Raw genomic sequence first — 23,730 nt, forward strand, 5'->3', positions numbered from 1 at the left:
CACTCCCAGGTTCAGGCTGAACCATATTAAAATGTACTTCCTATGTGATTATAATGCATTGATGTGTCAATAAAAAAAAAGAAACATGTGTGGGATCCTTTTGTACAACTTAATGGCCCCTGTTTCTTTTTGAGTTTGACACCACTGGACTCAGTGATTTAGGAGGCTTCTTCCACTTCCATCTCTATGATCCTATAAATTCTGGTCCAGATCAGATGGATGTTTTTAAACCTGGATGACTTAAAAATTCCGTAGACCCTGTATCCACTGAACCACTCTTTCACTTTTTGTCTGAATGTCTGCTTTCCTTTATCACTTCGCATCTTCTTAAGTACTATTTTGGTAGAAGGCCCATATCCCAAACTCTTGCCATCTGGAACTAACTTCTATTATATCCAGTCTCCATTTATTTTTATGTCTTAACCCAGTTTTTTTTTGCTTTTGTTTCATGGAGCCTATATGTTCCATTGGTATCCATAGTATGTCAAGAGAACTTAGGGAATGTTGGATGGGCTGCCATGGTGAATTGATATGAGGCCATGAACCAGAGTCACACAGGATAGGGAGACATGGATGTGTTACCATTTGTATCTTTGAAAGGATACCCATATTGCAGATCTGTTTGAGTACCCCAGTGACTGATGGTCCTTTTGTTCGTATCATCCGTAAATATTTTCTCTTTGAGCTGTTTCTTACCTTTTTTTAATGAGGAGGAAGTGTCTGGGACATCTGGTGTGTGAAACTCCTTGCGCTGTTGCAGGTCTGCAACTTTTCTATAACTTACAGTCTTAGAATTTTGCCTAGGGTGATTACTAGCTGTGTCACCCTGGGCAAGTCATTTAACCTTGTTTGCCTCAGTTTCCTCATCTGTAAAATGAAAATGAAATGGCAGACCACTCTAATATTCTTGCCAGGAAAATCTCAAATGGAATCCCAAAGATTTGGACATAAGTGGAAAAAAATGACTGAATCACAACAGAAGTTTGGAGGTGGGGAAGCAGTAAGAGCTAAAGTATCATGAAAGGCTTTGGAGCTTGAACCTTGATGGGAGCCAGTAATCTGAGAAAGGATGGTATGCCAGGTGTGCAAAGACAAGGAGGTAAGGGAGAAAATGGCCAGGGGGTAGGGAAAGACTCGAAGGCTGTGGGAGGGGCAGTAATGTGGCACTTCACAGGGGCACTCATACCGGTGATGATGGTGCTTGAATGTTTCGAATGAGGACATTCATGTTCCTCGCTGTACTTTAATGTTGCTGTCTTTTGGATATAGCTGTGGCTTGGTGGATAGAATGCTGGGCCTGGAGTCAGGAAAACCTGGGTTCAAATCTGACCTCAGACACTTACGAGTTGTAAGACCCTGGGCAAGTCACTTCACCCTGTTAGCCTCAGTTTTCTCATCTTAAAATGGGGATCATAACAGCACTTACCTCCCAAGTTGGTTGTGAAGATCAAAGGTGTTTGCCCACCTGAAAGCCTGTGTAAATACTAGCTCTCCTTGTTGTCATCATTATTTTTGTTTTATAATTCCCAGTAATTCTGACCGCCTCTTTTCCATTTTCTTCCCCCAACACTGTTCAAAATCCCCTTCATGTCTACCATCGGGTTCCAAACTTCCTGTGTGTTTCTTGTCAGTTCATCAGCAGCCTCCGGGCTGTTTCCCAGCTGTCTGCATAAAGCAGCAGCACCAGCAGCATCTTCGGACATGAACTTTGCATAATTTCCGGAAAACTCAAAGGTGTCAGTGGTGTCACCCAGATGCATGACCCAGCCGGTCAGTTACATCTTTCACAACATGCTGGGCAACTTTCCAGTTGGGGCAATTGGAAACAGGGATAATCAGGAGCCATGCATCATTGTACAGAAAAAAGTCTTGGAAAAGCTGGCATTGATGCTGTCATCAGCTGACTCCCAGAGCCCTTGCACTCATCTGGATATGGCCAGTTTCCAAGCTTTTGAGTCCTGAATGGCGTAGGATAATGGAGCCAGAACAATCCAATGGAGAAAGGGGACTGTAAACACAGAGATGATACACTTTTTTTTAAAAGTCCCTGGAAAGAGTTACTTTTTAAACCTAGAGACAGGTTTTATCTTTTCAGTAATTTTGTTTGCCCAAACTTATTTTCCTAAACTTATATTTTGGTAGATAAGCTAATTTTGGCTCTTTTTAATATATAATCAAAATTAATTTTTTTATTGTTTTGGCTTTAGGAGTGGCATGTGCTTCTGTTTTTTGTGCTATGAATTCATGGTGTTCTGTGGGTTTGCAGCATGAATTCTCTTGTTCTACTGATGTAGAAACAAATGGGAATTTCCTTCAAGCGCAATAGGCTCTATCCTTCATTTCATGTTACTTAAAACATCGCGTGATCTTTTTCATTTTCTAAATTCAGCATGGATGAATCTGTAACAAACCAATGTAGCTATTCAGCCCTCATTCTTTGCTTGTGCTTGTTCTTACAGATGAGCATTCAGAAAATCATGCTTCTTGTCAAACTAACTTTTGATGTTTGAACAACTCACACTCCAAAAAAGGAAGAAAGAAAACCTGTGAACATCTCCATAGCAAACGGGAGAAAGCCACCATTGTGCACATCATCTTTTTGTAACGTGCAGAAAACCCTGTCCTTTGTCCCTTCTCCCAGATCCCTGTTCCCTTCACAAGGGAAGCAAATGTGCCAGCTAGGGAGTGGCAAGGACAAGAGAACATGCTTATTATGTGTTATTACAGTTCTACAGTTGAAGAAACTGAGGCAGACAGAGGTTGAGTGACTTTTTCTGTGTAAATAAGTTTCTGAGGATGATTTTGAATTCAGGTTTTCCTGACTCAAGACCCAGCCCCACTAGCTGGGGAATGGGAAGATCTTCTAACTCCAGATGCAGCATTCTTTCTGTTATATTTTACCACTCCTTCATCCTCATTCCTTTCACAGCTTCTCTCTTCTACCTTAAGGCCAACACTATTCCTTGTTCTGCCTTGGCACCTTTTAGTCAGCCTCTATCAGCTGAATATCTTATACTTCATGTATCCCTCACTTCCCAGGTCTGAATGAAATCTTGACTTAATTCTCACTCCTGGGCTTGCTAAGACTCTTATCTGCTCAGCTGAAGCTGGGTACATACTGGGGCCAGTCTCTTGGGTAAGTTGGGCTCCACTGTTTCTTCCCTCTGTCATTGCCTCTACATCCCCTCCTTCATGCCACAGGGTCTACCAGCCTTTCCTTGACTTACCTGCCCAGGGTTTGTTCTTTTGTCTTTGAAAGTACTGGATCAGGGAGAGAAATTAATAGGCAAAGTTGTCCTGGTATTTTTTTCCTCATCCTTTTTGGAGGGAGAAGGAACTTTCAGAATTAACTTCCTCATTTACAAGTGGTAGAAGTGAGATCCAGAGAGATTGCAACTTCCGCAGGATCTTATAGCTACTTTAATGGCAGATTCCAAAAAGGATTTCTGGTCAGGGCATCGTCAACACTTTGTTACCTTCTGTCTTTTAGATTTGCCCAGTAGTCACTCCGCTGACACCATTTCATCCAACCTGAGGACGTTTCCTAAGTGAGGGCAGAGGTTGTACATCCGTACTCTGTTTTCGGTAGGGTTTTAGAGGTGCCCATGAATCCTCTTATAACTTATTTAAAGGGCAAGGAATGTGTATGGGCTGCACAAATGGGTGCATCACATAGAAAGAAGGCTGCAATCAAGAGCAAAACACTTTCTTCACAATGAATGAGAACAGGAGGCACTTTTAGAACTCTAACCTTAATTTGGAAGCCGCATCGAAAAGTAGGACAAAGACTGTGAGTGAGCCAGATAATTGTTCACACTTTCCACTTCAGTCTCTTTGGCTCTGGAAGAGGGGTTTGGGGTAGGGTGCTGCAATTTCAAGAGTTCTAAAGATCCAGGGCAAGGGTCACTTGGGAAGGGTTTTGTGAATACATTTGGGGGAGAAGGTCTATTAATTTAGCTCATAAAAAGTTATTTGTTTATTTTTACTACCCTCTAACTGAAATTTAGCATTTCCTTCAATTATTTAAAAATTCTGAAAGGGGCTCATTGGCTTCACCAGACTGCTCAAGGGGGCCATGACACAAGAAAGGTTAAGAACCTCTTCTCTGTTGCAAAGCTCTCAGCAATATTGGGTGCACCCCATATGGGGGATTAATGGGAAGACACAGTCTCAGATGATGAGAGGGCACTTAAGCAGCATTGTTGGAGGGGGTGGGTGCCAGCATCAGTGAGAACACAGGGCTATCTCTTGAAGTGCCAACACAGGAGCCTTGATAGACTATATCAGCTGTTACATCATTGGAGCCAGTTGCAGGATGGGAAGTAGTAATAGGAGGAGAAGGAAGAGGAAGAGGAGGAGAAGGAATAATAGTAGTAATAGTAGCAGCAGCAAGAGGAGGAGTTCTGTGAGTGCTTGTGTGTGTGTGTGAGTGTGTGTGTGTGTTAGCAGAGACCAGTAAGGTATTTAATTTATTGTTAAAAATCATTTTTTGTGGTTGATAATGATATTCTTCAAAGGAAAGACGCTGTTGTTATTTACAGTCTCTGAACCCGTGAGGAGGAAAGCATTAATGAGAGTCTTGGACACTGATGCATTTCCTACATTGATGAACTTCTTGAGTGATGGAAATATAATATTTACACCAATTAGCTGTCTTTAAGCCTTGGGAGGTGTTGGAACCTTGGGGCCAGGAAAATGAATCAACATCACTAGAGGGTATTTATTTAAAACCAGAAACGGTAAGGATAATGTTGGCATTTCTTCTTTAATAAAACTCAGATATTCAGATGGCTCTGTGATCCCGTCAGTGTGGTTATCCCCTTGCAGTGATACTGCTTGCAGCTCAGGCATCCCTGCCTGTGCTGTAGTTGGTGACTCCTGCCTCTGTTGTCTCCTAAGTTCACCAGAAAGAATATACCCAGGGTGCTGGGGGCCTTCCTGATATCAGGAGGATATCAGTTGAGCTCTCAGCCTGTCTTCTACCCATCATCCTTTCCTACTTGAGTGGTCCTCACTCTTTTGAGCATTTGCTTTAAGTTCCTTATTTATTATATCTTGCAGTCAGTAATGGCTTACATTCATGTGGCGAGTGATGGTTGCAAATAATTTAATGTAGAACTTTGAGGCAAGTTAACTTCTTGTGTTTCTCTGTTGTTTTGAATGCTGCCAGCTGTGCAATTTCCCCTACAATACTGTGACATCCTACTTCATTCTCCCTCTTCTTGTACTTATTCCCCAGGGTTGGTATTAATTTTTGCCACATCTGATACCAGTTGCACACCCATACTCAGGGACCAATAAGATTTAAAATTGGAAGGTTAAAGGTTAAATCTTAAAATTAAAGATTATGTAATCCAACCCAGTCATTTTACAGATGAAGGTTCATCAATCCTAAAAATAATAGTAACTCCCACTTGCAAATATTTTCCTATTAGTGACCCTGTGGGGTCAGCAGAGCAAGTATGAGTATCCTCATTGTATAGAGATAAGGAAACTGAGGCTTTGAGAATATGATTGTCCCATGCCCCCACGTAACTTGTAAATGTCTAATGCAGAATTTGAACCCATGTCTCCTAAATCCAAGTCTCTCTCCCTCTCTTCTCTTCCTTTCTTCCCTTCCTCTCTTCCCTCCCTCCCTCCATCACACCAAACTGTCTATGGCCATCCTTGACTATCTTCTTCCATCCAGTTACTCTCCTAGTGTTCTGTCTTTGAAGAGCAACTTTGCTCCCAGTGCCTTTACTTCCTAATCACTCACTTCCACCTTAGCTCTTTGCATTGTGGCTTTTCACTACTGTACTGAAATTCCCCTTTCATGTCTAAAATGGTTTAATAACCCATTCTAGTGACATCACCAACTCTGCCCCCTGACTTCCATTTTTCATTCTCTTTAACCTCTAGGACATATTTGATACTGTTGACTGCCCCTCCCTTGCTACTTTGTCCTACTTGATACCATGCCCTTTTGAATTCTTTCAGGATCTCTTTCTCTAACTCATCACTTCCCATCCCATTAAAGGAAGGATTTTTCAAGGCTGTGTCCTGGGCCCCATGGTTTGCTCTTTCTACACTCACTTTCATTTATATCATTCTCTCCCATGGTTTCAACCTTCATCTTTACTCAGATGATGTGAAACCTGTATCTGTGGTGCTTATGGCTTTTTTGAGCTCCAGATTTGCATCTCCACCTGCCTGTAGGGAATTTCAGGAGCACCTTGAACTCAGCATAAAACCGAGTTTATCAGTATTCTTTTTAAACCCGCTCTTCTTGATGTTATTTTTGTCAATGATACCACTTTATACCCAATCTCTCATGTTCAAAACAAAAAACACTGGATTTGAAATCAGAGAATTTGGGTTTGGATCCCAGCTCTGCCGCTTACTAACCTCAACATTATCTTTAACCTTTGAGGGCCTTGGTTTTCTCATCTGTCAAATGAGAGGGTAGTATTAGATCACTTCCCAGGTTCCCAGGAGGAACAACTCGTCTGTCTTGACTTTTTTCTCTTAATTACCTCTCATGTCAGGGTGGCTCGGTGGTGCAGTGTATACTGGTGCTGGGGTTGGAGTCAGAAAGACTCATCTTCCTAAGTTCAATCCAGCCTCAAACATTTACTAGATATATGACCGTGGGCAAGTCACTTAACTCTGCTGTCTCAGTTGATGTCTGAAACATGAGCTAGAGAAGGAACTGACAAACCACTCCAGTATCTTTGCCAAGAAAACCCTAAATGGGGGTCACAGAGGATTGAACATGACTGAAAAACAATTGAACAACTGATACCTCTCATAACCATTTAGTTTAACCAAGTCTTGTAGATTCTAATTTTCTAATACCTTTCCCAGTCACTCATTCTTTCTGTTCCCACTACCTCCACCTTACTATAGGCCTTGATTATTACCTGCCTGTGTTATTGCAGTAGCCTCTTAAAAGGTCTTCCTGCTTTCATTTTCTTCCCATCTCAATACATTGTTCATACTACTATCAGACTTCCTTATGAGGAATAAAGTTGGGCATCTCTTTCTGTTCAGAAATCATCACTGGCACCCTATTGCCTCCAAAATAAAACTCGCAGTCCTCTGCCTTGTACTTAAGGTCCTTCACTAACCAAGCCTTTATGAAGTGCCTTCCATGTGCCAGGCACTGTGCTGAAGGCTAAGGAGACAAAAAAGGGGCAAAAGTCAGTCCCTGGCTTCAATCAAGTGTGATCTCTACTTTTCTATTATTATTTCATAGAATTCCCTGCCATGTACTTGATCTGTCAGCCTGTCTATTGTGCCAAACATGGTGGTTTACATACCCCTGGCACCTAAGTCTTGGCCCATTCTCTTCTCTATGGTTGAAATATCTGCTGTCGCCTGATAAATTCTTACCTACCTTTTTAAGCCCAATTAAGATTTTTCTTCTTCCATGGGATCTTCCAGGGATCCTCTCCCCACCCCACCCCCTGAAGCTGGAAGGAACCTTTTCCTTCTTGATAATAAACAGTGCTTTTCTTTATATCCCTCTAATGCAATTATCACATGTCATTTGTTCTAGTAATCCTTGAGTAGGCTCTAAGTCAAGCATTTATTTGTGAAATGCTTATTATGTGCCAAGCTCTGGGGATACAAAGAAAAGGGGAGAAAATGGTCTGTGCTCTCAAAGATCTCACATTCTAAGATGTAAAACGTGTATGTCGGAAACATATACGTGTATATATAGATGTGTGTATGTGCTTGCATTTTATTATTATTCCATGAAAGGTCACTCCAGAACACAAGCACTACTGAGAAAGGGGGCCACAAAAAGCATTTTTGTCAGTTTCAGCTAATCTTAAAGGGTTTCATGAAGGTCCATGAAAGCAGGGAGAGGCTTATCTAGCTTTGCATCCTACTTCTGAACCTAGCCCAATGCTTTGCACACAGTAGGTACCTAACATATCTCTTGACTTAAATATCTGTAAAAATTAAGAACCCTTTTCTTTATCCCCAGTGGTAGGTAAGTACCTTTAAAACAGCAACAACTACAACAAAACTCAAAGCCAAGAAAATAAGACATTTCAGGTGATTGTCAGACTTTTTCTTTCAGAGCTCTTGCTCCTGCATGGTCTTGTGCTTCTCAAATGTTGGCCTGTTTCACTTTGGAAAGTGTTCTCAGGGGCCAGGACTCTGTTTAGATCTTCTTTGACATTTAAGATAAATACACTGCAGCTTAGCTAAAACCCTCCCTTCCAGGGTAGTACTGTGGGAGCACTTCATAGGTTCGACCTCCTTACAATAAAGCACTTAAGGAAACAGAGCCCTTTGATGGGACCAAATATGGATTTCTCCTAATTCCTGAGTTCTGCCCCCTATATCTGTCTCTCTAAATGGTATTCTCTACTGTGTCAAGTGAGGAAAGACACTGCAAGGCAATAGGAAGGAAGCCTACCTTTGTAGGGGTTACTGGGGATCAAGTCACATGTGGTATGACTTAAATAGCCTTTCTGAATATTTGATTGACAATTTCAAACTGACATGTGAGAAGAAAAATGCACCCACTCAAAACATCTGCACTACATTATTAAGCAACTATTTGAGCTGCTTTCATTAATTGATTATGAAAGCCAGACATAAGATAACTTGTTCAGAGGTCTGGATGAACCTTTTTTACCTTTCTGTTATAATAGAGAAGATTTCTTTTGGTTTTCTTACATAGATTGTACCCCACATTAAACAGTATCAGTATCCTGTTTCTGCTCCGTAACCTCCAGGCAAATTTATGGTTTTGTCTGGCAGGACAGTGCTTGTTACTGTGTGTGGACCAAATTTAGATCTTAGGACAGTTAGATACAAAGTTGAAACTGATCCTCCTATCTGAATCTCTCTAGTCCATCACTCTGATTTTGCATGTGAGAAAACTGAGGCTTAAAGAGAACTGACTTTCCATATGTCTCATAGCTGGTGATGGTAAAACTGGGATTTGAACCCAGACCCTCAAAACCTAACACCTTTTACACTGCACCAAAAAGAAGGATGCCATATATAAATGTTTCTGCTGATGATTGCTAGTGTTTTGTGAGTTAATTGTTACTTATTTTTAAGAAAAAAATTTCCAATATAAGGGGCTGAAATATCTACCATCACCTAATAAATTCTTACCCACTTTTTAAAGCCCAGTTAAGATTTTTCTTCTTCCATGAAGCCTTCCTGGGATCACTACTCCACCCCACCCCCTGAAGCTAGTAATAACCTTTTCTTCTTGATACTAAGGAGTAACTTCAGTATCTCGGTCTTTTATCTGTATCTCAGATTTCATTGAGTTGGTGAAAACCTTTCTGGAACAGTGAATAGAGTTTTGATACATGTAACTGTGCAGCCTTGGCTAAGCCATTTATCTCTCAGTTCTCTGAAAGCAACAAATAGAGATTAGAAGTTACAGATCAGTTAACATATGCACCAGTGGAGGGAGTTTCCATGCTGGGAGTTTCCCATACCCATGGAACCATAGACCCAAACACTCATTTCTACCTCCCCCCCAAAAAAATGGCATGGTAGAATCTTTAGGGTTCTCTTTGATACAGAGATTTTTTTTTTTTGTCATGAAGGTACTTCAGTCATAAAGTTTCTGTTCTCATCAAATTTTCACTTGAATGCCACATTTGTTTAATGAGAAAGAATTGGAATCTGAAAGTTTGTTTTTTCAGTGAGAAGTAGTGACTTTGCTGTGGTGGGATTTCTGCAGTGATGTGTCTGTTTCTGTTGCATTTACCAGTAAAGAAACTTTCTGCTTTCAAATTCAGTGCAGGAGGATTGGCTCTTAAGGGATTTGGGAAATGAAAACTCTACCATGCAGCTCATTTAGTCATTAATGATTTCATTTCATTTGGCTCCCCCAGACAAAGGCATCCTTCCCAAATATGGAGCCAGAGCCGTGGACTGGAAAGTGCTGCAGTCAGTGGAGCAGGACTTTGGAATGATGGGATAGTAAAACTCAGAAAAGTGGGATTATCTTGCCAAGGGAGGCCTTTGGGATGGTCAGGAGGGGCAATCAGGACCTAGGATTTCATGGGCAGTAAGAACTTCCCATGTAGAAAGCAATGCAGATAACCCCTTTCCTTTAACAGTTTTAGTCTGAGTTTCCTGGGTCACTGAGAGGTTAAGGGATTTGCCCAGACTCACACAGCCAATTAGTGATAGGGGCAGGATTTGAATTCTGGTCCTGATTCAAAAGTCTGTTGTCTTCTCATTGCCAAGCAGACTTGTTAATATGCGGGGGGGGGGGGGGGGGGGGGGGGGGGGGGGGCGGGGAAGGATACTTTTCTCCTGGAAGATTATGTGAACTCTGATACTTTGCTTTATGGTGGTGTATTTCAGAATAAAATCTCCATTTCCATGTGCCAATGGGTCTATTTGTTATATATTAATATCCAGGAAGACCAAGTTTTTGTACTCAAAAATGCTTAATGAATGGCGTACTAGACTTGGGGTCAGGAATTTGAATTCCAGTCCTGCCTTAGATACTGACTAGCTGTGTAACCCTGGGCAGAGTCACCTCATCTCACTCAGCTTCAGTTTTCTCATTTACAAAAGGTGAATAATAAGATAATTTATGTCACAGACTGTTGTGAGGATCACATGAGATATAAAAGGCACATTGGAATCCTAAAGTGATATATAAACATGATTATTCTTAGACCGTTGGAATCATGAAAAAACTTAGCTTTTCTAGCACAAAAATAATCAGGTGATATTTTTCTGTGAAAGTTAAATTCATTTTAATTTCCTAACTCTGCTTCTTTCCCACTGCACTGTCTAGCACAGTGCACTTGTGACCTCTCCAGTACTTTTGATTTAAAGGAGTTTAGCTATCCTTAGTCTTGAAAAGACTGTTTTCAATATCCTGGGACTCACATATATTGGACTGGCCTTAATTTGCTAATGTCCTTTGGATGATACTTGAGGCTTTGCCTTTCTGCTACCTACCAAAAATGGGCCTGACTTTGAAAGCTGAATTTTCATTAATTACTAGAATGTAAATGCTATTGATAGTTGGGGGGAAGTGTTGTTAAACCTTGAGGAAGACTTTCCTTGATCCTTTCACAATCATAGGTGTTACTGGTTTGAGCTTTGGAGAAGCAAACATAATAATAGAAGTCTAGACAGCACATGATAGAGCGATCAGCTTGAAAATGGATTTACGGACTCAAGAGTCACACTCATGGAAAGTATGCCTCAGACATGTCTAGACATCCCTACACATTCTTCTGTTGGGCATCCTGACTGGGACAGTCTTCAGTAACTCTTAGGTACTACTTTAGGAACTTAGAAATACTTGTAATCTAAACCAAAGATGTGGTCACACCTCTTGTTGACCAAAACACTTCCTTGGAGCAGCTTAACGAAGATAATACTCTTAGTTGGAAAATGGGCAGTTCAGTGATCTGTGAATTAATGAAACACTGAGATTGAAAACCCACACTAGCAATTTCCTGGTGATAAATAAAGTTTTGAATTAATTTACCTCTTCCCCATAGGGTGAAGAAATGAAAACAATGACTCTTGTCCTTCATCGTGACTCTGGCTCTCTGGGATTTAATATTATTGGTGGCCGACCATGTGTGGTATGTTAATTGCTAAAATGTGTTTTTGCCTTTTCCTGTTGTAGAGAACCATATGGGTCAGGGCTTGGGGGTGAGGGGTGGGAAACCTGCTGGCTTCATACAATTCCCTGAGGCAAATGCCTTTCTAATATCATCTAATATTTAAGTTTATAAGGTATCTTCTTTGTCTCATCACTCAGAAATATCACTGTCCTGGGGATCACAGCTAATTAAATAGGTTTGCTTTGGGTTCGTTTCCATTTTTTGGTAATTAGACTTTACTGAATTAAGTACTATGTGATATGTATAGTTAATAAGTCACTTTCTCCTATACTCATTAGAATTTGTTTGGATTCTAAGGCTGAAGCCTTGATATCTGGATTCTCTTTTATTTTTGCCAACTCTGAATTTTTCGGGAACTGATTATCTAGTTTGTGGTTTGTCCAGAACCTTTGTCCACTATTCCTCCCCCTGACCACCACCCCCAAGATTCTGATTTTTTCACAATTTTGCAGGGATTTGCTTCAGTTTCCTCCTCTGTAGAATGAAACTACTGAAGTAGACAAGCTCCTCCAAGGTCCCTTCCAGCAACATTAAGCACTTACATGCCTGACTCTGTGTTAGGCCCTGGATAAATGAACTGGAAGTAGTATATTTACTATATACCAGGCAGTAGGCTAAGCATCTGAGGGATACAGATATGAGCTAGCAAAACGGTCCCTCCCCTCAAAGACCTCCCAAACCACAGGGGAAGATGAAGCATGAAGAAGAACTGAAAGCCTGGCCATCAGGGACTTGGCTGTTGCCCTGGAGATGGAGAAGTCTGGAGAGGGAGGAGTGAATGGGGCCAGGGGTGAAGGGAGCATGTGAAGGAAAGGTGAAATGAACTAAACCTTGTCCTCAAAAAGCTTCCCTTCTGCTGGAAGGAAGCAGCCCAAAATAGAACACAGTATTTCTGGCAGGAGGGATTCAGGGAGATAACTTTGGGAATCAGATGAATCCGTGATCCTTCTGGGTCCTCCAGAACCACATCAAAGGGAAAATTAGTGGAACTCAAGGTGGAACGCTCTCTTAGCATTTTATTTTTGTTATAATACCTTCTCATCATAGACTTTGTCTATATAGACCAGATTAGAGGAAAAGGAAAATCTGTCAGATTGCTTACAGACATTTAAATGGCATTTTTGCTATACTTGGAAAAGTTTGGAAACTGTTCCCAGGCCTTTGGACTTGAGTTCCAGTAAACTATTACAGATCTCTCAGGGCAGAGATTCCATCAGTTCTACAGTGGTGAACAACACATGTTTAGAATGGGGATGGGGGTGGGGGGTGATCCCTGTTCCTTAGGCTAAAGTTCAGGGTTTTCCAACCTAATGATATTAAGAGGAAGGGAGGAAGGGAGGAAGGGCAGAATTCTGCCATGTATTGCTCTCCTTTTGTTGTGTCAAAATCACTGAAAAACCAGTCAGGAGATGGATCTCATTGTGTCATTCTGCAGACCTAGAGCTGGCAGGGACCTTCCAGGCTCTAGTCAAGCCCTACCCTTTTACAGATAAGGAAGCTGAGGCCTAGGGTGGAATAGTGACTTGGCCAAGGCAACAGATGGTAAGCATCAGAGACAAGATTCTACCTTATATTTATAAACAACTCAGAATTCCTTTCCCTCTCCCTCCCTCCCTTCTCTTCTGTCTCCCCTCTCTTCATTCTCCTTTGTCTTTCCTCTCCCCCCCTCACCCTGCTCCATTTGAGAACAAACTAGACTATAGTTTGCCCTCCTTTTAAGTATTTTCAGTTCACACTGTCTTTGGTAGGAATTTTACATACACATACGTACCCCAGGGAAAAATTTGCCTCTGTAGGCATGTGTTTATCAAAGCTCTCTCTCCCTCCCTCCCTCTCCCTCCCCCTCCCCCCCCCTCTCTCTTTTCCTCCCTCCCTCCCTTCCTCCCTCATTCTCTCCCTCACCCTCCCTCTCCCCCCTCCATTCTGATTAGCAGAAATAGCATCCCAGGGCCTAAAGTCATTCTGTCCTGTGTCCTGGAAAAATCTGGCAATGCTAGCACATGCTAAAACCTGATAAATAAGAGTGTCCATACACTTTTATGCACTTTATGTAGAATGTAATAAAATAGATTGTGTGTGTTTTCCAAGGAATCCTTATGTAAATTCTTGAGTCGTGCTACACAATCTCCCAACCAGAAGGCTTTGGCATAGAGTGCCTTATTACATGATCTGAGACATCTTACAGGAGGCAAAAGTTACCTCATTTATTCATTAACTTCTAATTTCCCTAATGAAACAACTTGTTTTATCAAACTTTTCACATGAAGACCAGTAATTGCATGCTGTTAGAAAGTCAACATTGGATTAAAAACCAAATTCTTCCATTTGTTTAGCAGGCCCAGCTGAATCCAGTCACATAATTAATTACATTAGATAACATTTATCAGCAATAACTTAAAAGACATTATTGGGAATAAATCTGTCAGGGTGTCTTACTGAGCCTAGAAGAGCTTCACAGAAGGCTTGGATGACTTAGTCATTTTTGAAAGCAAGCAGCCTTTTTATATGGCATGTTTAACGGAGGGTTTAACTGCAGACACTGAAAGGAGCGGCAGGCTGGGATAACAAAGGGAGGGTTCTAGGGGCTCCCTCTGAGCTCCTTACCCTGGGGCCAGTGAGGGAGCTTCATGGCCATGACAAGAAGGGTGAGTCCATGGTAGTCTGGAATTCCTGGCTCCTTTCTTCATGATAGCACAGGGAATCCTGGAGTCTAGGCAGCTGGCTCAGGGGAAGGATTGTGGCTGTTTATGGATCAGAACCGCTCCAGCACTTTTAGAGGGCGTCTGTTCAGATGAGTCTGATTGGCTTCCAGCCCCTGAGGTCAAAGGTAGGGGGGAACAGTCAGTCCCTAAACAGGAATTTTGGAGCTTGGAAACTTCTAGATATGAGGTTTTGAGAAAAGAGGCAGGACTGGAGTAAGGACACATGTAGGGGGAGACATAGGTAGGAAACAGAAAGTTAAAGACTGTTTAAATTAAATTTAAGTTAAAGACTAAATACCAGGGGGGAAAAATGAAGATCTTTTCTGGAGATTTTCCTTTAGCAGCATCCAAGCAAATCAGTGATAATATCACTTGACTCTGCCCTTTCAAAATGTTTGTGTATAGATGATGCCCATTTTCTTACTTGCTTTTCAATTTTCATTTGGTTTTATGTCTTCTGCTTTATTCCTGCCTTGCCCATATCCATCCTTCTCTTACTTATTCCCCAAAATGACTCTTTGGCTATTTCTGAAGTAATGTCATGCACCTCCCATCCCTTTTTCAGTTGGTGATTATCCAGCCACCACTTCAGCAGCTCCAGTATTAGCTACAGCTGCCTAGCCTCCGAGGCATCCCATGGTACTTTTGAATACCTTTAAGTTTTAGAAAGTTTCTCTCTTTTATTGAGCATTAAACATCCTCTTTTGAGCTCCTGCTCATGGGAGCTAGGAATAACCTGATGAACTTCTCTCCCGTATGAAAATCCTTCAGGTACTTTGAGGTGGCTAACATGTTTTGGCTAGGTCTTCTCTCCAGACAAAATAGTCCAGACTCTTCCATTGCTTTTGAATGTACTATAACTTGTCAGTATGCCCTTCATAAGGTCCAGTATGCAGAATTGAGTACAGTGTTCCATGTGTGTTCTGACCAGGTCAGAATAAATCAAGGCTGTCATTTCGCTCATTTTGAATGGCATACTTCTATCAATGCAACTAATTATTGCATTAAGGATTTCTTTTCTTCTTCCTCCTCTTCCTCCTCCTCCTTCTCTTACATGCCATATTGTTGACTCATTATGCTTTAAGTTCACTAAGACTCCTAGTTATTTTTCACACAATCTATTGAGCAAGCATATCTTCCCCCATTCTCTACTTACATAGTTGACCTTTTGAACCCAAGTTCTGTACCCAAATATAGAACTTTGCATTTTTCCCTGTCACATTTAATCTTTCTTACATTCACGTCATTGTCTTGGTTGGTTGAACTGTTTAGATCTTAATTCTGTTATCTGATGTGTTATCTATCCTTCCCAGTTTCAAGTCATCAGCAGATTTGAAAATATGTCATCTCCTTTTAAATTCAAGTTATCGATGAAAAGGTTAACTGGCAAAGGGCCAAGGACAGGTCTAAGAATTTGGGGTCTAGTCATTCAACCACTTATGAATCCTTTGGCCTTATTTTTATCAGTCTACACCTCACCAACTTATAAAGGCTTATGGGTTTGTAGAATTAGAACTACAAAGGAAGACCATTTAGTCCAGTTCCCTGATTTTACAGATCTGTGGACTAGAGAAAATAAGGGACTTAACCAAAGTCACAAAGGGAAGAAATGACAAAAAAAAAAATGAGCCCAGATCTTATTTGAAGCTTGTAGCTGTATTCTAAAAGAGGTGCACATTGAGGGATGGAATAATACTTGAAATACACTTTAAACTGAGAGTTTTAATTTAGGTTACTCATACCTAGTAACATTTTGTCCCAATGAGAGATATCCGTTTTGTGTGTTTTGCTTCTATCTTGTTATATTTATCATTGACTTTAATGGGCTTGATTGAACTAAATTCTTTAAACAGGTTAGAGATTGAGAATATGGCATAAACCACAGCCACTCCCCCCCCTGCACACACATACACACACACACACACACACACACACACACACACACAGATTCTTGGTATCTAGTGTAGTTAATATGGTCGGGAGCTTCTCCTTGCTTGAAATGCATCCACCTAGTAGATTTGTTCGACATCCTGAATTTATTTTACCAAATGATTTTGTTTGGAAACACCACATGTTTGTGCTTTTAAATTTATAAATACATCTGTAAATTAGTGGAAATTTAATCCACACACTTAGATGTAACTCATTCCAGGGCTGTTTTCAAGCAAAACTCGTGTATGAGATAAGAGATTTCTCTGAGTCTGTTTTAAGCCTTGTGATTTTGGAAAAGGAAGTTGTGCTAGCAGTAAATTGCCCTCCTTCTCAGAAAGTCAGAGGCCTGACTCATCACTCAAGGACCCAGGGAGGCTTAGAGAGATCGGGGTTTGTTCAAAAATGCTTTCCCATAACTACTTTCTCTGTTGACAGTAGGAATTATTGTCTTAAGCATATGAGAGTTCATTTCATGGAAAACCTAATATTATCTTGTTTTCCTTACCTCCAAAGGATAATCAAGAGGGATCATCCAGTGAAGGAATTTTTGTATCAAAAATAGTTGACAGCGGGCCAGCTGCCAAAGAAGGAGGGCTGCAGATTCATGACCGGATTATCGAGGTATGTGGAATAGTGGACAGTGCCTTTTCATACTCTGAATGCCATTTCTGAATACCAATCCAAGGTAGCCTGCTTAGTGGAGGGCTAGTGGCATGAATAAGGCAAGTGTTTTGAGGAGACCGTCAAAGTGTGCTTTGTTAGACCTAGTTCTGATTGTCTTTGTACTAAGAGGAGGTCTTCTCTAAATATAGAGGAGCCAGATTATGAGTGGCATGGTTGGGATTTCTGTTTCCCTGTCTCAATGGGATCAGGCATCTCTTTGGTGTACTCTGCTTGTAGTTTTCTTAGGAAACCATTGGGATTTTGGATGTTAGTTAAACACCAGATGTGAAATCTCTGTTGTGTAAATTGGTGCTATATTTATCTCAGTTGCCTAGGTACTTTTCTGTAGTCTTTGGAGCCATGTGAAGCCCTCCAAAGTTGAGCATACATGGATTACATGGTATAAATCACATGTCTGCTTTGTCCTTATGCTTCCTTTTCTCATGGAAGTGCAGAGAAAAGTCCCTCATCCACAATTATTGTCAGCATATTCATCTTAATTTCTGTGCTGCACCACATCAGTTTATTTAACATTCCCTGTAATAGCACATCTGGTGAGTAAGGCCTCTTCCCCTTTGGAGCACTTCAGATTTTGGGAAAAACACTGGGGGTGTTCTGAGTTGTTAAGTGGAAGTGAGTCTGTTTTCTTGAAAAGGTTTTTTTTTTTTATTTCAACAATTAAACAGTTGAACAATTTCCTTAATGTTATTTTGAAATATTTCTTAGGCTCAGTGTTGTAGTGGATAGAGTGCTAGGCTTGGAAGCTGGAAGACCTCTTACCTGAACAATCCTCAGAACCAATCCTTCAGATTGGTCTCCCTGTCTCATCTCTCACCTCTCTCCAATCCATCCACTAAGCAGCCAAAGGGTAGCCCAAATCTGGCCGTGTCTCTCTTTATAAACACATTCAGTAAACTCCAGTGGCTCTCTGTTACCTCCAGGATCAAATATAAAATCCCCTTTTTGACTTTGAAGGCTCTTTTTACATTTCCAGCCTCTTTCAGTTTACTCTGATTTATGTACTTAATAGTTCAGATTGGCCCACTCCCATGTGACATTCCATTTCTCATCTCTTTGATTTGCAGTGTTTGTCTGTTCCCCCCTTCATGTTTGAATTACTCTCCTCTCCTTATTTCTGCATCTTCATTTTTCCAACTTCCTTCAAGACTGCAATTGGCCTTTCTCAGTGCCCCTGGCTTCTGATGCCTTTGCCTATTAGATTCTTTTCTATCTATTTTTACTTATACACACACACACACACACACACACACACACAAATGTATATGTGCCTGTGGACATGTGCATATGTGTTTGTGTATCAGGTATGTGACTGGTTTTACATTTTTGTATGTCCAGAGCTTAACACAGTGCCTGGCACATAAAGTAAGCTCTTAATAATTGTTTATTGACTGATCAGCTGACAATTAATTGCATTACAATCCTGGACACATCACTTCACCTTTAAGCCCCTTTCACCATCTTCTCAGGAGTTAGCTACTCAGTCAGAGAGGGGCTGTGATCAGCCTCCCCAGGGTGCTCCCCAGTCTGAAAAAAATCACAGCTCTTCTCTTTATCTCTGGTGTAATGTTTAAAGATATAGGCTCAATACTGTTGGCTTTTCTAACAAAGCAGTTCCAGCAAATAATATAGTGGTCTAGGAAACTGAAAAGTGGATGGATTCTTCAGATCCTGATTAAATCATCTGTAAGAAAGGGGAAAAAAAACCCCAGCAGGCATTAGCTTTTACATATACTTTCACATAGCACCTTCATTTAGAAGATCCTCCTGAATGTTTATTCAGCCAATGATGTACCTGACAATTTGGAACACAAAGTGGTGAGCTAAGCTCCTGCCACCCCATTGGAATGTGATCACATATCCCTCTAAGGTAGGTAGGAATTGAGCAGCCCAAAACCCAACTGCCCAATCCACCAAACTGATCTTAATGAACTGGCATTTTTTGTTCCTTCACATACATTTGATTTCTTTTAAAACAGTGAGGGTCAGGAATATTGTGTTTTTTTCTTTCGTTACTGAGCTCTCGTCTTCAAATGGTATTCATATGTTCCAGGGTAAATCTCTTTCTGAACAGAAAGATTTGATTCCAGGGTAAATCTCTTTCTGAACAGAAAGATTTGATGTCATTAAACAACAATTTTCCTGGGAAGGACAGCCTTCATTAGAGTTAAGATGTGTACTTACTGCCTGTTTTGAAAAAGAAGCAATTTTGTGGGTCTGTTATTCAAAAAGATAAGTGAAGTGTTTGTTGCCAAGGAAATGATCATACAGCCAGTGTTTTCTAAGTAATGGAATTTCATTGCTCTTATGTTTTGCAAATGAGAAATATACAGCTGTGGAGGATTTGCTTTTGGCAAAGGGCAGTCTGTATTTGAATTTTCAGTACAGTTTCTGGTAAACCCCCTTTTCCCTTCAGTCAGTATGTGAAATATGAATCACATTCTTGTGCCTGAATGAAAGGAATGGAAGTCACCATGATCTAGAAAATTGCAGTTGACACATCACGCATGTATCAATCAATCACTGATTTCTTTGAAGCAACACAGAGATTTCAGTGACTCTCACCAAGGTGCACAGGCGCATCTGCTTTCTGTCTTGTTTTAGCACGAGGCATAGCTTTAATATTTAACACTGCAGCTTCAGATGTCAGGAGGGCAAAGTCCTGCAGAGACTTCTCAGTGGTCGGGATGTCCTGTGCACACATCTAGGCAATAGCGCCCCACAGTGCTCCGAGGGACCTCATTCCGATAACAGAGAAGCAGGTGCTTAAAGTTGACCCCAAATGTGGAGACCCAAGAGAAGCAGGAGAGTACTGTGTAAAACATTCAGTCCAGCTTTTATCAAAAAAAAAAAAACCCATGTACTGGGAATTGGGGAAAGTAGTGTAAAATAATATACCTGAGCTATTTATCTGTAAAAAATTGTGAAACAGCAATATGGAAATAGTTGGAAAGGAACCATGGTTTTTTCACTAGATCATTGCACTTGAACCTTAGTCCAGGTTCTGCTTCTGGCACTACAAGCTGTGTGACATGGGCAAATCATTCAACCTCTCTGAGCTTCATTTATTTCACTTATAAAGTGGGGTGATAGTATCTGTGGTATCTATCTGCCTCCTGGGAATGGAATTAAATTCAAATGAAATACTGTCTGTAAAGGAAATGCTTGGCAGACTTTAGAGCACTCTAGAAATGGCCAGTGTTTTTGACGTTATTCTTAAAAAAAAAATTCTCATCTAATTTGATATCTTTCAGATAGAAATGGTCTTGGACACAGTCATTATACTGCCAATATTCTCTTATATTTATTGTTCTGTGGGCTATTTAATATGTGAATGAAGTAAGTGCTTTTTGAAGTTGAATAAAAGTAAGAAAATACAAGTTCATCTTCTTTCCCCTCCTCTTCCTCTTCCCTATCCCTCGAACCTGCCTCCTTCTGCTTTGGTAGAGGGAATTTCCTCACCAGGAAGTGTCTGTACCAATAAAACCACTGGCCCAGACCATGATGAAGTAGACCAAGGGGTGGACTCAGAATCAAGGAAACCTGACTTCAAGTCCAGTGTCTGATCTATACTGGCTGGTCTTATAACTTGTATCAGTGCTTCTTATCAGCTAGATCACGTCATAGACTAGATTCTCCATCCACAGCACTTGTTTTGCCCACAGCTATGAAGTCATGAATTTGAATCTATCCCCCTCAAAAAAGTGCCAGAGTGAAAAGAATCAGTGTTCACTCTGTTGTCATCTTTTTGCTTTCTCCTTGTTGGCTTTTGGGAGATAGTCTAAGAATAAGTGCCCAGGATATAAATTCCCCAACTGCCTCTCTTTCTCGCTAGAACAGGGCTTCTTAATTTTGGGGGGTATCAGTCTGGTGAAACCTGGGGACCCATTCTTAGACTATAATTAAAAAAAGAAATCAACAATATTGAAGTAAAGATGTCATTTTTTTCTGTTCAGTTTCATCTGCCAATGAAGGGACTTTGTTGGAGAAGGACATGAGGTCAATTTGGCATGCCAGTTTTGGGGAATTTCTGTCCATCTTCATAATTTTTCTCTTCAAAGCTTGCATCTCATGTGGAGTAATTTAATCCTTCACTGGAAGATGCAGAGGACCACCTCTCTCTTCCCAAGCATCCCTAACCAACCCCTGTAAATTATGAAACCATATCACTTAGCTGTTCTAAGCTCCAGTTTTCAAGACTTCCTTCCATCTACAATTCTGAGCATTTTCTTTCATGGTTTACACTCCAAATACTATTTAGAACTGAGGTTTTAATTGAGTCTTTTTGCTTGGTTTGGAGGAACACAAGGAGCTCTTTTTGGAGGAGCTCTTTTGACTCCTTTTCTTTTCTGAAGGCTGGGATGGTTTCATTTTTTGCCTTTATCTCTAGCATCTATCCCAGTACCTGGCACATAGTAGGTACTTAATAAATGCTTACAGATTACTTAATTATATGTACACTTGTGCATTCTCTTATGGAACTATTTGCTGTTATGGTGGAGGTGAATTTTTGTAGTAATTATATGGATGAGACTTTTAAGATGGCTGATACTTATTTGGGTCAGAGAGTTTGTGCTCTCCCTTTAGCGAATTACAAATGTGATTTTCCATTCAGACATTCAGCTAGCTCTCTATTGCCAATAATCATCCTTCTGTATAATCTTCCATAAATAAGCTGACATGTGGGTAGTGTTATGATTTGGAGATCTTAATATGTAGGCACATGAGCTGAGATGTCCAACCTCCCAGGCATTTGGGTAAGTCAGCATCCTCTGTTTTGTTTGCATCAGAGTTAGTCATTTTGTCACTTCTGACAAGGCTAGTTAGTTATGGTACCATCTAGAAAGGATCATCCATTCCCCGTTCACAGATGCTCATTTAAGGCTATGAAAGTGGCAAACTGTGACTTTATTAGCTGCTTTGTTAATAATGGGGGGAGGCTTTATAGTTACTTTTTTTAACACCATAGTATAACTCTTTTTAGGGGGAAAACCCCAAAACCCAAAAAACCTTTTACCCTTCTTTGTTTGCATGGGACTAACTAAGAAAAAAAGTGAAGTCAAATTGGATGAGCTAGATTTTGAAATTTCCTGTTATTTTTAGTATTGGTGGGGGAAATCCTCTGCCACAGTCCAGATTTTTTGCTAATTTTTCATTCTATCAGAGGGGCAATGGAAACTGACATTTATATATACTGATTTTAAATTAGAAATGAGCCCAGCGTTGTACTAAAACCCTGAGAGAGGTTTTTACTGCTAAACAAGCAGAGATAGGAATGAGATTTGGCCTGGGCCGTGTTAGCAATGAGGACCACACAATGCTGCTGTTTAACAGAGGGGTGCCAGAATTTATTTCCAAGCCCCTCAAAGTGAAGTGGGGGGGAGTGTAACATCTTCCACATGATCCAGGATGACTTCCCCACCTCCCCCCCCAAAAAACTCTAAAATCTTTAAATATGCAAAATGCAACTTTTACCTACTGATTATTTTGAAGCCTCTGTTTTGGCTGTGGAATTTGGGGCCTGGTGCTCCTTTTCCAGACATCTGGGAAGTCTGGCTGTTTAGAAGTGACTTTTTGACTCTTCCATATCATTGCCATTGATTTAGACTTCAAGGTTGGTCTGTTATCTTATCAACTTGGGTACTCATCAGCAATGGTGTTGATCACAACTCCTTCCATCTCACCCATCTTATTATTCAGGGTGTCCACCCAGAGCACCCGGGGGTCTTCTTATTCCCCTGACACTATGTGTGGACAAGTGGCTTGTCCATCACTTCACATTATGTGAGCAGCCCACCTCTTTGTGTGGTCATAAAACTCTTACCATATTAGAGACATTACAAGTGAGTCTTTTTCCTTGGACTTTTTTATTTAAAATAACTCTCCTATCCTCACAGAATCAGTTCTTTTATGCCTCCTCACCCTCCTCCTCACAAACCATTTCCTCCCCTTTTACCTGTCTGTCACATCTGAAGGAAAAGATGGAGAGAGTACTATTGGAAATACTTTCAGTTGTAGCCCCAAGAAAATGTAAGTTGTCTGAGGGCAGGGACTGGACAATTTTTTTTCCCAGGCATCTCTAGCACCTATCTCAGTATAGTGCCTATGGTAGGTTCCTAAGAAATGCTTGGGCATTTGGGAATGGAATTGAATTAACTTCCTGGTCAACCTGGGTTATTATAACCCCGTTAAATACTATTAATGTTGTAACCTTTTTATTTAATTTTCAAGGACTGACTCCGGAGTTCTTAACCTTTTGTGGACCCCTTCTCAGAAGAATGTTTTAAACACATAAAATAAAATGCATAATATAACAAAGGAAGCCAATGATGGTGAAATTCAGTTATCAGAATTATTTTTAAGCTCATTGACCTCAGGTTCAAAACACCTGGGTTTAAAATGCTATACTTTCATACCCAGTGAAGATAAAGCAATAACAAAAACCTTAATGAATTCCTTCTCTTCTTCTCTTCCTCCCCAGTTAGTTTCAGCTGCTACACTGATGTAATTTATTGTTACTGAGGAAACCAGTGTTTTTTTATTATCAATTGATTCTTACAGATACGAACAACGTGGCATGTGAGGTTTTATTGTACTTGTCCCTAAAAAAGCAGGAAACCTGACAGGAGAAAAAAATAGATAGTAAAAATGGCAAAGTACAGAAAGAAATCTGTGAAAGCTTCTTTAAAACAAGACAGAAGTCCTCCTTTCCCAAAGTTTGTGGCTCAGTGCAGAATTCCTCAAGTTATTTTATGCTAAAACTTTTGATCCAGGGTCCTTGAAGTCTG

General features: G+C 40.6%; 1 protein-coding gene across 3 annotated transcripts in view; it reads left to right on the forward strand.

The window, feature by feature from the left end:
- Nucleotides 1-23,730, forward strand: part of PDZRN3 (PDZ domain containing ring finger 3) — a 283,606-nt gene that overhangs the window by 6,984 nt on the left and 252,892 nt on the right. The window contains exons 2-3 of one of the 3 annotated variants that reach the window (XM_072598655.1): nucleotides 11,499-11,585; nucleotides 16,775-16,882. In XM_072598655.1, the coding sequence (XP_072454756.1) occupies nucleotides 11,499-11,585; nucleotides 16,775-16,882 (195 nt within the window). Of the gene's footprint in view, nucleotides 1-11,498; nucleotides 11,586-13,144; nucleotides 13,170-16,774; nucleotides 16,883-23,730 lie in introns of those variants that run through there. The other 2 variants (XM_072598656.1, XM_072598654.1) reach the window with 2 other exon arrangements.

The sequence above is a fragment of the Notamacropus eugenii genome, chromosome 3, assembly GCF_028372415.1.
Source record: "Notamacropus eugenii isolate mMacEug1 chromosome 3, mMacEug1.pri_v2, whole genome shotgun sequence".
Lineage (NCBI taxonomy): Eukaryota > Metazoa > Chordata > Mammalia > Diprotodontia > Macropodidae > Notamacropus > Notamacropus eugenii.